General features: G+C 44.3%; 1 protein-coding gene across 1 annotated transcript in view; it reads left to right on the top strand.

Moving 5' to 3' along the window:
• The window catches only part of LOC140717086 (myosin-binding protein H-like), a 71,373-nt gene that overhangs the window by 10,555 nt on the left and 43,049 nt on the right, over window positions 1-17,769 (top strand). The window contains exons 3-4 of the mRNA XM_073030272.1: window positions 3,908-4,075; window positions 16,319-16,407. Coding sequence (XP_072886373.1) covers window positions 3,908-4,075; window positions 16,319-16,407 — 257 coding nt within the window. The remainder of the gene's footprint in view (window positions 1-3,907; window positions 4,076-16,318; window positions 16,408-17,769) is intronic.

Genomic DNA, 17,769 nt, shown 5'->3' with positions numbered 1-17,769 from the left:
AAGACCATAAGACATAAAAACAGAATTAGCCATTCAGTCCATTAAGTCTGTTCCGCCATTCTATCATGGCTGATCCTGGATCCCACTCAACTCCATACACCTACCTTCTCTCCATATCCTTTGATGCCCTGGCCAATCAGGAAACTATCAACTTCCACCTTAAATATACCCACAGACTGGGCCTCCACCACAGTCTGTGGCAGAGCATTCCACCGATTCACTACTCTCTGGCTAAAAAATTCCTCCTTACCTCTTATCTAAAAGGTTGCCCCTCATTTTTGAGGCTGTGCCCTCTAGATCTGGATACCCCCATCATAGGAAACATCCTTTCCACATCCACCCTATCTAGTCCTTTCAACATTCAGTAGGTTTCAATGAGATCCTTCTGCATTCTTATAAATTCCAGTGAGTACAGGCCCAAAGCTGCCAAATGCTCCTCATATGTTAACCCCTTCATTCCTGGAATCATCCTCATGAACCTCCTCTGGACCCTTTCCAATGAGAATACATCCTTTTTGAGATATGGGACCCAAAACTGTTGAAAATACTCCGTGCAGCCTGACTGGTGTCTTATAAAGCCTCAACATTATCTCCTTGCTTTTATATTCTGTTCCCCTTGAAATAAATGCCAACATTGCTTTTGCCTTCCTTACCACAGACTCAACCTGTAAATTAACCTACTGGGAGTCTTGCACGAGGACTCCTAAGTCCCTCTGCACCTCTGATGTTTGAATGTTGTCCCATTTAGATAATTGTCCACACTATTACTCCTTTTACCAAAATGCATTTTCATACATTTCCCAACACTGTATTCCATCTGCCACTTTTTTGCTCATTTGTCTGTCCTCAGCACTACCTACCCCTCCAGCTATCTTCGTATCATCTGCAAACTTTGCTAAAAAACCATCAATTCCATTATCTAAATCATTGACAAACCATGTAAAATGCAGTGATCCCAATACTGACCCCTGAGGAAAACCACTAGTCACTGGCAGCCAGCCAGAAAAGACCTCCTTTATTCCCACTTATTGTCTCCTTCTGTCAGCCATTCCACTATCCATGCCAGTGTCTTTCCTGTATGCCATGGGATTTTATTGTGCTAAGCAGCATCATGAGTGGCACCTTATCAAATGCCTTCTGAAAATCCAAGCTCTTACCCACACTGGTAATCACGGGTCGAAATTAATCATTCCGTGGCCTCCACCCTTCTCCTGCACTTCTCCCGTGTCATTCTCCTCTGCCGTTATCAGACCAATGCCTCCACTTTTATATTCCATCTGGAATTCCAACCGTCCATTAGCTCAACCGCTCTGAGCTGTTACCATGGCGACTTCCCAGCTCGTGTCTCAGCTGGCGCCGTACTCTCTCTCTCAAGGTCACAATTGAAAGTGTTATCAAAACCAAGTCAGAGTCCTCTCTCTCTTTTAATTGCCTCCTTGTTCATTAGACTGCTGAATTTTCTAGCAGTTTCTCACCTGCGTGACACTTCCCAATCATCCAACTTTCCACTCACTTTTGCTACCTCATATGCCCTTACCCTGGCTTTTGTGCAAGTTCTTAACTTCCCTTGTCAGCTATGGTTGCCTAGCCCTGCCATTTGAGAACTATCAGAATCAGAATCAGGTTTATTATCACCAGCATGTGATGTGAAATTTGTTAATTTAGCAGCAGCAGTTCAATGCAAAACATAATCCAGTAGAGAGATAGAAAAAATAAAACATAATAATAAACAAGTAAATCAATTACATATATTGAACAGATTTTTAAAAACGTGCAAAAACAGAAATACTGTATATTTTAAAAAGTGAGGTAGTGTCCAAAGCTCCAAAGTCCATTCAGGAATTGGATCACAGAGGGGAAGAAGCTGTTCCTGAATGGCTGAATCTCTACTTCTTCTGTAGGACATATCTATCCAGCTCCTTGTGAACTATTCCCAGAAACTTCAACCATGTCTGCTCTGCTGTCATCCCTGCCTGTACCCTCCTCCAATCCACCTGGGCAAGCTCCTCTCTCATGCCTCTGTAATTCCCTTTATTCCATTGCAATACTGATACATGTGACTTGTACTTCTCCCTCTCAAATTGCAGTCTGAATTCAATCACACTGCAATTCTTTTACATTAACTGAGTAACAAATTCTGTATTTAAGTGAAATACAGAACAGGTTAGAAGACTCCCACTTTTACTTACAGTACTATAAAATTGTGTGTTAGTTCCTGTTGATGGAGAAATTCATCCAGTGTACGTTGTTGTGTTCTTTTGACTGTAAATGAACAAAATCAGCACAGACAGCTAGTGTAGATAATGGTCAGCCTTCATTGCCTCCCCACCTGAAGTACCTAAAATCACAGCTTTAATTTGGTGTTTGATCAAACCAAATGAATAAACATATGCAATTTAAAAATTGTCCACTCTAAGCATTCTAACAACTACATTGTTGCATCCTCTAAATCTTCATTTTCAATGTAACATTCAAGATGATTGTTGATACCAAATTCTTCGTATGCCTTTGGACTGTGGGAGGAAACCAGAGCAGCTGGGGAAAACCCTGCGCATACAGAGACTCCTTATAGAATGGTGCTGGAATTGAACTCTGAACTCTGGAACACCCTGGCATTGCGCTAACCACTCCGGTATCGTGGCCCCCCGATGACGGAGGGGATGAGGCAGTTCCTGAAACATTGAGTGTGTGCTTTCAGGCTCTTGTACCTCCTCCCTGATGGCAGCAATGAGAAGAGTGCACGTCCTGGGAGATGGGTGTCCTTAATGATGGAAGCTGCTTTTTGAAGGTGGGGAAAGCTGGTGCCCATGACGGAGCTGGCAGAGTTTACAACTTTATGACTCTATCTATCTGTGATGGCACTTCCAAGGAATTATGGATCTGTATTTCCCCAATCCTTCAGTTCTACCGCACTCCCTAGTGCCTCACATTCACTGTGTAACACCTACCCTGGTTGGTCCGACCAAAGTACAACACCTCACACTTGGTCTGCATTAAATTCCATCTGACATTTTTCAGCCCGTTTTTCCAGCTGGTCCAAATCCCATTGCAAGCTTTGATAGTATCCCACGCCATCCATCACTCCTCCATTCTTGGTGTCATCTGCAAATTTGTTGATCCAGTTAACCCCATTATCATCTAGATTACTGACAAACAACAGACCCAGCATCGATATCTGTGGCGCTCGACTAGTCACAGGCTTCCAGTCAGGGAAGCAACCATTTACCACCACTCTCTGGCTTTTTCTGCGACGCCAGAGTGTAATCCAATTTACTACCTCATCCTGAATGCCAAGCAACTGAACCTTATTGCCCAGCCTCCCATGCAGGACCTATCAAATACCTTGCTAAAGTCCACTGCTTTGCCTTCATCAACTTTCCTGATAACCCCCTTGAAAAACTCTATAAGATTGGTTTGGCATGATCTACCACGCATAAAGGTATGTTGACTATACTTTCTAATACTGAACTAACTCCACTGCTGGCTCATGTTTAAGGTCTCTACAACTCAAGTTCTTGATATATATTGCTTGGTTGCTTATCTATCTGTCCATCTGCCTGTCTGTCTATCTTTCATTTATTTATTTCCCGTTTTTTTCTATTTACAGTTTGTTCTGTTTTGCACATTGGCTGTTCGTCCATCTCTGCCATGTGTGGTTTTTCATTGATTCTATTGTGTTTCTTTTTGTTTACTGTGAATGCCTACAAGAAAATGAATCTCAGGGTGTATATGGTGACATATATGCACTTTGATACTAAATTTACTTTGAAATTTTGTGATCTGAGCTCCTACATTGTTGTGTGTGTGTGTGTGTGTGTGTGTGCGTGTTGCTCTAACGCACACAAACACTCCCTCTGGAAACCCCTGAGCTTGGGCTCTCTACTAATTCCTGCATTTCTTCTCCAAGCTCAGACCTGGGTGCCGGCCAACAAGGAACTGACCACGAAGAACGTCCTGGTGATTAAAAACCTGACAGAGGGAGACAAGCTGAGGGTGCGGGTAAAGGCAGTTCACGGCAGCGGTGGCATTGCCACTGCCACCTTCCCGGACACCGTCCTCGTCCAGCAGCCTGTCGGTAAGTGAAGGATGCTGGGAAAAGGGCCAGTAACATCATGAAGGATCACACCCATCCTGCTCATGGACTGTTTGTCCCACTCCCATCAGGGCGGAGGCTACACAGCATTCACACCAGGATCACCAGACTCAAGATTATTTACTTCCCCCAAGTAGTAAGGCTGATTAACACCTCCACTCACTAACTCCACCTCTACTTCATAATTTCTTGTCAGTCACCTTATGTACAGAGTAGTGTCACTTTATGGACATACAATCAATGTATACAAACTATATTTATTGTGTTCTTTGTCTTAGTGTGGTTTTTTTGTGCTGCATCGGATCCAGAGTAACAATTACTTAATTCTCCTTTACACTTGTGTACAGAATAGGACTTTAAACAATCTTGAAAATTGAAGCTAAAAGCCTCGGGAAGGAGTGAGGGAGGGTGTCGCTTTTCCCTACTCCTGTCAGACTGATGGTGACACATGGAGAATAATCCCCCTGTGGATTCCTGAGTCAGGGAGAAACGTGTAAACTGAGATGATTGGATCAGCAAAATTTAAACATCTGCCGCAGAACCGCGTGTTTCCGAAAGTCTTCTCTGCGGAACGTGGTTCCTTTAGGTTGTTATAGCCAGTGGGGGGGGGGGGGGGGGGGAGGTGGTAGTGGGGATAAGCTCCCACTACCTATTAAATGCTCTCAATGGCGTGTGTCTCAAATAGCCTCTAACAATCAAGTCCAGCACCTGCACTTCACGTGTGCTTCGATACTAAATCTGGCGAAACCGTTTCTACTGACAGAAAGGGCAAAAACTGTTTAATGTAACACACAAAATGCTGGAGGAACTCTACAGGTCTGGTGCCACAAAGCCTGATGCATCGGGCAGATGGGGCTCGTCAGCCCAGGATAGCGGCTCATCTAGGGAAAGGAAAACTTTGATCTCAAACCTCTGCTCCCTTGTGGCTATACCGACTCATGGGAAAGGCTTCAAGGAAAAATCCAGAGCTGGAGTCCCTTGGACAGTCCTACATTGAGTTCAATGCTGACTGGCAACTCCTGTGATGCTGCTGGTACCAAACTACATCGGTCTCTGCCGTTCCTTTGGGTTCATCAGCTGTGTGGAGAGGGGGATCCTGCTGCGTGGGCAACAGCTTGCTCTCCATATCGTACTGCCCAGGCATGTGTATCAAGTGAAAGTCTGGAACCCAGCATTTATGATCAGCCCCATCCAGTGGAGGGTCTCTCTCCAGAACTGCTAGGCTTTTCCATTTGGAGTGAAGAAGGATGATAACAGTTTTCAAGCAGCTGTGAAAGCAGGCACACCCTGGTATGCCACTTCGACAGGTAGACGAAACTGGGTGTGGGCAGCCAGCAGGTTGCAACCGCTGTCAATTTTACTTATTTATTTAGAGATGCAGTGCCCTTTGAAACATGCTGCCCGCAACTCCTGACAACCCTGAGTTAACCCTAACCCAATTACAGGACAGTTTACAATGACCTTTTAACCTGCTAACCGGTTTGTCTCTGAACTGTAGGAGGAAACTGGAACACCCAGTGGAATCACACACATTCCACGGGGAGGACGTGCAGAAACTCCTCACAGGGAATGCCAGGATCAAACTCTGAACTCCAGTGCCCCAAGATGTAATAGTGTCACAACCATTGTGTTAAGCACATGTGGGAAATCCAGTTAACAGTGGAATTCTTAACCCCTTAAATCCACTCCACCTGAAGAGATCCAGAATTACTTATAGGTTTGCTGGTGATCAGGCCTAGACAAAAATTTCCCACCGCTGTCCGTAAGGAGGCTGTCTGTTCTTCCCATGAGCATGTGAGTTTCCTCCGGGTCCGGTTTTCTGCCACACTCTAAAGATGTACCGGTTGGGGTTAGTGCGTTGTGGACATAACTATGTTGGATCTAGAGTCTTGCAGGCACATCCTTAGATTGTGTTGGTTGCTTACGGAAATGAACACTTTTCACTGCATGTTTCAATGTGCATGTGACAAATAAAGCCAATCTTTTTTTCCTTATCTTGAGTAACACATAACAATCTGGAGGCAGGTTAGGCAGCATCAATGGAGAGGAATAAACCATTGACATTTCAGGCAGAGACCCTTCTTCAGGACTGGAAAGGAAGGGGTCAAAAGCCAGAATAAGAAGGCGAGGGGAGGGGAAGGAGGGCTGGAAGGTGCTAGGTAGATGGGAAAGGTAAAGGGCTGGAGAAGAAGGAATCTGATAGGAGAAGAGGGTGGACCATAGGAGAAAGGGCAGGTCAGGCGAGGAGAAGAGGAGAAAGGGGGAGGTGTGGGGCAGGTGAGGAGGAAGGGGAGGTGATGGGCAGGTGAGGAGAAAGGGGAGGTGTGGGGTAGGTGAGGTGAAAGGGGAGGTGAGGAGGAAGAGGGGTGTGGGGCAGGTGAGGAGAAAGGGGGAGGTGATGGGCTGGTCAGGAGAAGAGAAGGGGTAACAAGAATGGACAATGGAAAAAGAAAGAAGGGGGCAGAAATAACCAGAAGTTAGTGAAATCAATGTTCATGCCATCAGATTGGAGACTACCCAGATGGAATATGAGGTGTTGCTCCTTCAACCTGAGAGTGACCTCATCGTGGCATAAGAGGAGGCCATGCTGGAATGAGAATGGGAAGTCAAATTGAAATGTGTGACCACTGGCAAATCTCACCTTTTGCGGTGGACGGAACAAAAGTGTTCTTTCCTAGCAATATTCCTCTGAAGGAATATAGCTGCTGAGATCCAATACTTAGTCAGAGAGTCACTGAGCATTAGCACACAGAAACAGGCCCCTCTACTCTGCCCTCCGTCCCACTACAAAACACACTTATAAAAACTTCCCTGAAATATTATAATCAAACCCGGATCCAAGACTTCCACCAGCAGCTCCTTCCACACACCCACCACCCTCTGAGTGAAGAAGAACCCCCTTCAGTTCCCCTTAAGCATTTCACCTTTCACCTTTAACCCATGACACAACCTCAGTGGAAGAGGCCTGTTTACATTTACTCTATCTATAATCCTCATCATTTTAAATACCTCTATCAAATCTCTTTTCATTCTCCTACGCTCCAGGGAATAAAGTCCTGACCTATTCAAACGTTCCCTATAACTTAGGTCCACAAGTCCCGGCAATATAACCATATAACAATCACAGCATGGAAACAGGCCATTCCGGCCCTCCTAGTCCGTGCCGAACTCTTAATCTCACCTAGTCTCACCTACCTGCACTCAGCCCATAACCCTCCACTCCTTTCCTGTCCATATACCTATCCAATTTTACCTTAAATGATACAACTGAACTGGTCTCTACTACTTCTACAGGAAGCTCATTCCACACAGCTATCACTCTCTGAGTAAAGAAATACCCCCTCGTGTTTCCCTTAAACTTTTGCCCCCTAACTCTCAAATCATGTCCTCTCGTTTGAATCTCCACTACTCTCAATGGAAACAGCCTATTCACGTCAACTCTATCTATCCCTCTCAACATTTTAAATACCTCGATCAAATCCCCCCTCAACCTTCTACGCTCCAATGAATAGAGACCTAACTTGTTCAACCTTTCTCTGTAACTTAAGTGCTGAAACCCAGGTAACATCCTAGTAAATCGTCTCTGCACTCTCTCTAATTTATTGATATCTTTCCTATAATTTGGTGACCAGAACTGTACACAATATTCCAAATTTGGCCTTACCAATGCCTTGTACAATTTTAACATTACATCCCAACTTCTGTACTCAATGCTCTGATTTATAAAGGCCAGCGTTCCAAAAGCCTTCTTCACCACCCTATCTACATGAGACTCCACCTTCAGGGAACTATGCACTGTTATTCCTAGATCTCTCTGTTCCACTGCATTCCTCAATGCCCTACCATTTACCCTGTACGTTCTATTTGGATTATTCCTGCCAAAATGTAGAACCTCACACTTCTCAGCATTAAACTCCATCTGCCAACGTTCAGCCCATTCTTCTAACCGGCATAAATCTCCCTGCAAGCTTTGAAAACCCACCTCATTATCCACAACACCTCCTACCTTAGTATCATCAGCATACTTACTAATCCAATTTACCACCCCATCATCCCAGATCATTTATGTATATTACAAACAACATTGGGCCCAAAACAGATCCCTGAGGCACCCCGCTAGTCACCAGCCTCCATCCCGATAAACAATTATCCACCACTACTCTCTGGCATCTCCCATCTAGCCACTGTTGAATCCATTTTATTACTCCAGCATTAATACCTAACGACTGAACCTTCTTAACTAACCTTCCATGTGGAACTTTGTCAAAGGCCTTGCTGAAGTCCATATAGATTACATCCACTGCCTTACCCTCGTCAACATTCCTCGTAACTACTTCAAAAAATTCAATAAGGTTTGTCAAACATGACCTTCCACGCACAAATCCATGCTGGCTACTCCTAATCAGATCCTGTCTATCCAGATAATTATAAATACTATCTCTAAGAATACTTTCCATTAATTTACCCACCACTGATGTCAAACTGACAGGTCTATAATTGCCAGGCTTACTTCTAGAACCCTTTTTAAACAATGGAACCACATGAGCAATACGCCAATCCTCCGGCACAATCCCCGTTTCTAATGACATCTGAAAGATCTCCGTCAGAGCTCCTGCTATCTCTACACAAACTTCCCTCAAGGTCCTGGGGAATATCCTGTCAGGACCCGGAGATTTATCCACTTTTAAATTTCTTAAAAGCGCCAGTACTTCCACCTCTTTAATTGTCATAGGTTCCATAACTTCCTTACTTGTTTCCCACACCTTACACCATTCAATATCCTCCTCCTTAGTGAATACCGAAGAGAAGAAATCGTTCAAAATCTCTCCCATCTCCCTCGGCTCCACACATAGCTGACCACCCTGATTCTCTAAGGGACCAATTTTATCCCTCACTATCCTCTTGCTTTTAATATAACTGTAGAAGCCTTTCAGATTTACTTCCACCTTATTTGCCAAACCAAACTCGTAACTTCTTTTAGCTTTTCTAATCTCTTTCTTAAGTTTCCCTTTACATTCTTTATATTCCTCGAGCAATTCCTTTACTCCATGCTGCCTACATCTATTGTAGACATCTCTCTTTTTTTGAACCAAGTTTCTAATATCCCTTGAAAACCATGGTGCTTTCAAACCTTTAACCTTTCCTTTCAACCGAACAGGAACATAAAGATTCTGTATCCTCATAATTTCACCCTTAAATGACCTCCATTTCTCTATTACATCCTTCCCATAAAACAACTTGACCCAATCCACTCTCTCTAAATCCCTGCGCATCTCCTCAAAGTTAGCCTTTCTCCAATCAAAAATCTCAACTCTAGGTCCAGTCCTGTCCTTCTCCATAATTATATTGAAGCTAATGCTATTGTGATCACTGGACCCGAAGTGCTCCCCAACACATACATCTGTCAGCTGACCTATCGCATTCCCTAACAGGAGATCCAACACTGCCCCATCTCTAGTCGGTACTTCTATGTATTGTTGCAATATCTTTGTAAATTTTCTCTTTGGAGCACACAATACTCCAAATCTGTCCTCACTAATGTGGTAGTGGAAGGGGATTCCATAGTTAGAACAGTAGGCATGAGATTCTGTGGGTGTGATGGAGACAGCCGGATGATATGTTGACTCCAAGGTGTCAGGGTCAGGGATGCCTCAGATTGGGTACACAGGACGGTGAGAGCCAGAAATCTTGGTACATATTGGCCCCAGTGTCATAGGTGGGACAAGAGAGGAAGTCTGAAGAGCGAATTTAGGGAGCAAGTTAGAAAGCTGAAATAATTTCCGGATTGCTGCCAATGAGGAAAATAATTATGATAAATTAACAGGCGAATGTGTGTCTGAGGAACTCGTGCAGATGGCAGGGTTTCAGATTTTTGGATCATTGGGATATCTTCTGGGAAGGTATAACCTATACAAAAGTAAACGGTTACACCTGAACTGAAGGGGGGGGGGCAATATCCTTGTGGGCCATTTGGGCTTGGTTTAACTGATTTGACAGGGGATGGGAACCAGAGTGATAGGGCTGAGGATGGGGCATTTGGTATACAAGCAGAGGCAGTGTGTAGTGAGACTGTCAGGAAGGACAGGCAGATGAAAGGACAAAATTACACTCAATGGGATGAATTGTAGTGTAATTGGGCGAATCCACATATAAAATGGAATGATCTTGTAGCACATTTAGAGATTGGCAGGTATAATGTTGTGAGCATCACTGAGTTGTGGCTGAAAGAAGATTATAGTTTGAGCTTAAAATCCAACAGTACACATTGTATCGATAGGACAGGCAGGTAGGAAGAGTGGTTGACATGGCTCTGTTGATAAGATATTAAATCAAATCCGTAGGAAGAGGTGACATTGAATCAGAAGATGTAGAATTGTTATGGGTAGAGTTAAACAGCTGCAAGGGTAAAAAGATCAGAGTTATTTCGAATGTTGAAAGACCTTGATAGAGTGGATGTGGAGAAGATGTTTCCTATGGTGGGAGTCTCAGACCAGAGGACACAGTCTCAGAATAGAGATGCGTCCTTTTAGAACAGAGATGAGGAAGAATTTCTTTAGCCAGAGTGTGGTGAATCTGTGAAATTCATTGCCACAGGCAGCTGTGAAGGCCAAGAATTTAAGATAGAGATTCTTGATTGTTCAGGGCATTAAGACATATGGGGAGAAAGCAGGAAACTGGGGCTGAGAGGGAAAATGGATCAGCCATGATAAAATGGTGGAGGAGATTCTATGGGCCAAATGGCCTAATTCTGCTGCTGTATTGTCTTATTTTATTGGGAAACTTAAGGTAAAGGAACCTTTACGAGACAGTGATCCTAATATACAAAATGCTGGAGGAATTCAGCAGTCCAGGCAGCTATGGAAAAGAATAAACAGTTGACATTTCAAGCCAAGATCCATCATAAGGACTGGAGAAAAAAGATGAGGTCAGAGTTATAAGATTGGGGGGAAGAAGAAAAAATACAAGGTGACAGGTGAAACCGGGGGTGGTGGAGGGGTGAAGTAAAGAGCTGGGGAGTTGATTGATGAAAAAGATTAAGGGCTGGAGAAAGGGAAATCTGATAGGAGAGGTCAGAAGGCCATGGAAGAAAAGGAAGGGGAAAGAGCTCCAGAGGGAGGTGATGTGCAGGCAAGGAGAAGGAAATGGGAATGGGGAATGGTGAAGGAGAGGTGGGCTGGGGGGCATTACCAGAAGTTTGAGAAATCGATGCTCATGCCATCAGGTTAGAGGTTACCCAGACGGAATACAAGGTGTTGCTCCTCAAGTCTTGAGTGTGGCCTCATTGTGGCAGCAGAGGAGACCATGGACTGACATATAGGAATGGGAATGGGAAGTGGAATTAAAATGGATGGCCACTGGGAGATCCCACTTTTTCTGGTGGATGGAGCATAGGTGCTTGGCAAAGTGGTTCTCCCAATATATCATCGGGTCTCATCGTTATGCAGGAGGCCACAAGGTCCTTCCAGGTAAGGCAACACTTCACCTGTGAGTTTGTTGGGGTCATCGATTGTTTCCAGTGTGGCTTCCTGTATCTTTTTTACTAATCAACCTCCCAGCTCTTTACTTCAGCCCTCTCCCACCCCACCTCCCCCCACCCCCACCCCCCAGTTTCACCAATCATCTTGTATTTCATCACAAAGAGAAAATCTGTAGATGCTGGAATTCACCCTGCAATCTGAGAGGGAGAAGCTAAAGTCTGGTCTCAATATTACAGTGGAATGAAGGAATTACAGAGGCATTGAGAACATAGAAATATAGAAAACGTACAGCACAATACAGACCCTTCGGCCCACAAAGTTGTGCCGAACATGTCCCTACCTTAGAAATTACTAGGCTTACCCATAGCCCTCTATTTTTCTAAGCTCCATGTTCTCAAAAGTCTCTTAAAAGACCCTGTCGTATTCACCTCCACCACTGTTGCCAGCAGCCCATTTCATGCACAAATGCAACACCCAAACAGCAGTAAAACGTGAGAGAATAGGACCTATCAAGTGTGACAGTGGGAAAGAGTGTATGGAACCGGACAAAATAGCAGAGGTACTTAATGAATATTTTACTTCAGTATTCACTATGGAAAGGATCTTGGTGATTGTAGTGCTGACTCGCAGTGGACTGAAAAGCTTGAGCATGCAGATATTAAGAAAGAACAGCTGATCAAAGTTGATTGGAAGGGGACACTAGCAGGGATGATGGCACAGCAGCAGTGGCTGAAGTTTCTGGGAGCAATTCTGAAAGCACAGGATAGATACATCCCAAAGAAGAAGTATTCTAAAGGTAGGATGATGCAATTGTGGCTGATAAGAGTAGTCAAAGACAACATAAAAGCAAAAGAGGGGTATATAAAAGAGCAAAAATTAGTGGGATGTTAGAGGATTAGAAAGCTTTTAAAACAACAGAAGGCAACTAAAGTCATGAGGCGTGAAAAGATAGCCACAATATCAAAGAGAATACCAAAATTTTTTCCAGATATATAAATAGTAAAAGAAAGGTGAGATTAGATATTGGACCATAGGAAAACGATGGTGGAAAGGTAGTTATGAGGGACAAGGATATGAGGGACAAGTGGGCAAACTGAATAAGTATTTTGCATCAGTTTTCACTGTTGAAGACGCTAGCAGTATGGTGGAAGTTTAAGAGTGTCAGGGGGCAGAAGTGAGTGCAGGTGCTATTGATAAGGAGAGGGTGCTTGGAAAGCTGAAAGGTCTGAAGGTTGATAAGTCACCTGGACCAGATGGACTACACCCCAGAGTTCTAAAACAGGTAGTTGAAGAGACTGTGAAGGCATTAGTAATGATCTTTCAACAATCACTAGATCCTGGAATGGTTCTGGAGGGCTGGCAAAATTGCAAATGTCACTCTACTCTTCAAGAATGGAAGAAGACAGAAGAAAGGAAATTATAGACCAGTTAGCTTGACCTCAGGGGTTCTGAAGAGGTTTGAGTTAATTATTAAGGATGAGGTCTCAGGGTACTTGCAGGCACATGATAAAGTCAACATGGTTTCCTTAAGGGAAAATCTTGTCTGACAAATTCGTTGGAATTCTTTGAGGAATTAACAAGTAGGATAGACAAAGGAGAATCGGTGGATATTGTGCACTTGGATTTTCAAAAGGCCTTTGACAAAGTGCCACACATGAGGCTGATCAGCAAGGTAAAAGCCCACAGTGTTACAAGAAAGATACTAGCATGGATTGAGCAGTGGCTGATTGGAAGGAGGCAAAGAGTGGGAATAAAGGGAGCCTTTTCTCATTGGCTACCATGACTAGTGGTGTTCTACTGGGGTCAGTATTGGGACTCTTCATTTTATGTTATATGTCAGTAATTTGGTGATGGAATTGATGGCTTTGAGGCCAAATTTGCAGATGAAACCAATATAGGTGGAGGAGCAAGGAAGCAGGGAGGAACGGGGAGAAAATTCAAAAACCTGAGGTGCAAAGGGACTGGGGAGTCCTCATGCAGGCTGTGTTGGTGGTGAGGAAGGCTTCTGCAATGTTGGTATTCATTTCAAGAAGACAAGAATATAAAGGCAAGGATGTAATGCTGAGTTTTTATAAGGCATTGCTGACGCCTCACTTGGAGTATTGTGAGAAATTGTAGGCCCCATATCTAAGAACTGATGTGCTGACATTGGAGACGGCTCAAAGGAGATTTACAAAAATGATTCTGCGATTGAAAGGCTTATCTTATGAAGAGCATTTGATGGCTCTGGGCCCATACTTGCATGAGTTTAGAAGAATGAAGGGAATCTCATTGAAAGCTATCAAATATTGAAAGGCCTAGATAAAGAGGATGTTTCTTATAGTGGGGGAGTCTAGGACTTGAGGGCACAACCTCAGAATAGAGGGTCGTCCATTTAGAACAGAGATGAGGAAAAATCTCTTTAGTCAGAGGATGATGAATCTATGGAATTTGTTGCACAGGCGACTGTGGAGACCAGGTCATTAAGTGTGCTTAAAGTGGAGGTTGATAAATTCTTGATGAGTCAGGATATGAGAGGTTATGGGGAAAAGGCAAGACAATGGAGTTGAGGTAGAAATAGATCAGCCATGATCAGACTCAATGGGTCAAGTGGTCAAATTGTGCTCAATGATTAATTTATGGTCAAGTGGATGTGGGGTTCAGTGGATTTCCCAGGGTAGAGAAATCTAAGGCTAGAAGGATGAGTTTACGGTGAGTAGGGAGAAATTTAAAGGTGACCTGAGGCTGTGTGCTCAGCTCACTGCAGTTCACGCTGCTGATACATGACTGCATTGCTAAATCCAGTCCAAACTCAGTCATCAAGTTCGCTGATGACACAATGGTTGGCCTCATCAACAGTAGTGATGAGACAGTGTACAGAGAGGCCGTAGAATGGTGCAAGCACAACAACTTGAGTCTCATCATGCACAAGACCCAAGAGCTAATTGTGGACTTTAGGAAGGTGCAGGCAGACCACACCCACTACACATGCATGGCTCCTTCATGGAGAGAGTTAGGAGCACCAGGTTTCTGGGAGAGCACATAATGGACAATCTCACCCAGTCACCCGCACCACCTCTTTTGTCAAGAAAACACAGCAGCATCTCCATTTCCTGAGGAGATTGAGGTGAGTGAGGCTACCCACTCCCATTTTAATCAGTTTTTACAGGAGCACCATCGAGAGTGTCCAGACCAGCTACAATCACAGTCTGGTACAGGAATTGCAAGGCATCTGACTGCAAGACCCTACAAAGGATCGTGGGGACTGCTGAGAGGATCAATGGGATCTCTCTCCCACCCATCCGAGATATTTATCGGGAGTGCTAAGTACGCAGGGTTCTTAATACTGTCAATGAACCCTCCCATCCGTCCAACAATCTCTTTGACCCCTTACCTTCAGGCAGGAGGTGCCATGGCATTAGGACAAGAATGGTTTGGATGGGAAAATGTTGTCTCCTTGGTTGTCTCATTGGGGGTACACATGCGTACGGTTGTCTCGGGGTACACGTGCGTTCCGTTGTCTCATTGGGTGTACATGTGCGTACGGTTGTCTCGTTGGTACACGTGCATTCTGTTGTCTTGTTGAAGTACACCTATGTATGGTTGAGTGACAATAAACTGAATTTTAACTTGAACTGGAGGGGCAGTTTTTAACTCAGAGGTAGGTGGGAATTTGAAAAAAGCTTCCAGAGGAGATGGTAGAGGAAGGGGGTGTCATTATAACGTTTTGGACAACTTCTGGACAAGTACATAAACAGGAAAGGTTCAGAGGGATATGGAGCAAATGGGATTGGCTCGGGTAGGCAATTTGGTGTTGGGCTGAAGGGCCTGTGTCCATGCTGTCTACCTCTGTGACTCTGAAACTACCTGAGTATCTGTAAAATGCCTCAGAAAGTGCAGGAACATCGGGTTTCATGTTGCAAAGTTTGTTTGCTTGAGCAGCTCATGGCTCGTGTTTCGTGGCTCATGGCTTGTGGCTCGTAGCTGTCAACTCACTTTCAGCTCCAGTTTGATGTTTAATGTCCTTAATTCTGAACATGCTTTACTATTTGATCGTGGCACTTGGATCTGCGGTTGTGATCTGAAGCCATTGACGCAGCACTGAACTGACGGACTCGATAACTGTGGCTGCTGCCAGCAGTTCCTGGGCTGGGCTTTCTCCCTTGGCGGCTTGTGGCTGTGGTTTATGATCTTGTACTGAGGGGGTTTTCTTTAAATGTGTTCTATGGTGTTTCTTTCTTTTGTGGCTGTCTGCAAGAAGACAAATTTCAAGGTTGCATACTGTATACATACTTTAATGATAATTGTATTTTGAACTTGAATCTGTGGAAGTCATTGGCCTTTTTTAAAGTGGGGGTTGATAGGTTCTTGATTAGTCAGGGTGCCTAAAGTTACGAGGAGAAGGCATGAGAAAGGTGTTGAGAGGGATAATAAATTAACCATGATGGAATGGTGGAGCAGACTCGATGGGCCGAATAGCCTAATTCTGCTCCTATGTCTAATGGCTTTCAATACCTTAGCAACTGAAGTGTTCATCTAAATACTTATGAAAAATTGTGAGGGTGTCTGTCTCCAGCATTTGCTCATGCAGAGAGTTCCATACCTGGGTGAGAAGGCTGTTGCTCAGATTTCTTATGAAATCTTTATCCCTTGGGCCTAATCTTATGCCACCTAGTTTTAGAAACCTTGAGTTGGGCGGATACAAATCTTTCTTTATTCCCTTGATATTCTGCCCTTTGCTCATTGTAACTCGTCTGTTCCTCTGCAGCTCGCCCCAAGATCCGTTTACCCCGCAATCTCAGGGACACTTACATTCGGAAGGTCGGACAGAAGTTGAACCTGTCCATCCCAATCCATGTGAGTAACAGCGAACGGAAGGGGGGAGGATGGCCCACTGTCTCACCACTCTGACCCATCATTCTCACAGATTGGTTTAATCGATATTGTGCTAATCTTTCTTACCCATGTAAAAGTAATTCCAGTAGGAATGGGACAAAGCACAGAAACAGGCCCTTTGGCCCACAATTAAATTAGTAACCAAATGTCTAACTAAACTAATCTCTTCTGCCTACACAATGTCCATATACTTCCACTTTCCTCACGTTCATGTGTCTATACCCTAGGCAGCACATGTCAGGCAACCACCACTCTCTGTGTAAAAAAACTTGCCCCTTACATCTCCTTTGAAATTACCACTCTCACCTTCAATGTACACCCACGTATTAGCCATTTCTATCCTGGGACACAGATACTCCCAGTCTACTCCATCTCTGTCTTTCATAATCTCATAAACTTCTATCAAGTTCTCCCCTCGGGTTCTGCCGTTTCAGAGAAAACAACCCTCATTATACCACATTCCCTTTCATCCAGACATTTCTGCACCCTCTCCAAAGCCTCAATATCCTTCCTATAATGGGGCGACAAGATATGCAATACTCCAGATACGACCTAACAAGCATGCCTTGTGTCGACTTGTGTAGCCACTTTCAGGGAGCTATGAATCCTTTGCTGATCAATGCTGTTAAGGGTCTTGCCTTTAACAGTATACTGCCTCTTTACATTTGCCCTACTAAGGTTCAACACTTCACATTTGGCTGGGTCAAACTCCATCTGCCATTTACTGCCCATATCCACAACTGATCTATATCCCGTTGTATTCTTTGCCAGTCTTTCACACTATCCACAACAGCACCAATCAGCAAATTTACTAACCCACCCATCTACATTTCCATCCAGGTCAATTATATACATTACTAGCAGCAGAGGTCCCAGCACAGATTCCTGCAGGACACCACTAATCCCAGCACAGATTCCTGCAGGCACCACTAATCCCAGCAGAGATTCCTGCAGGACACCACAAATTCCTGCACAGATTCTTGTGGGACACCATTAATCCCAGCAGAGATTCCTGCAGGACACCACTAATCCCAGCACAGATTTCTGCAGGACACCACTAATCTCAGCACAGATTTCTGCAGGCACCACTAATCCCAGCACAGATTCCTGCAGGACACCACTAATCTCAGCACAGATTCCTGCAGACACCACTAATCCCAGCACAGATTCCTGCAGGACACCACTAATCTCAGCACAGATTTCTGCAGGACACCACTAATCCCAGTACAAATTCCTGTGGGACTCCACTAATCCCAGTACAAATTCCTGTGGGACACCACTAATCCCAGTACAAATTCCTGTGGGACTCCACTAATCTCAGCA

The sequence above is a fragment of the Hemitrygon akajei genome, chromosome 27 (assembly GCF_048418815.1).
Source record: "Hemitrygon akajei chromosome 27, sHemAka1.3, whole genome shotgun sequence".
In the NCBI taxonomy this organism is placed as follows: Eukaryota; Metazoa; Chordata; class Chondrichthyes; order Myliobatiformes; family Dasyatidae; genus Hemitrygon; species Hemitrygon akajei.
The sequence above is the reverse complement of the archived record's forward strand: the minus strand, read 5'-3'. Positions and strand labels throughout refer to the sequence as shown.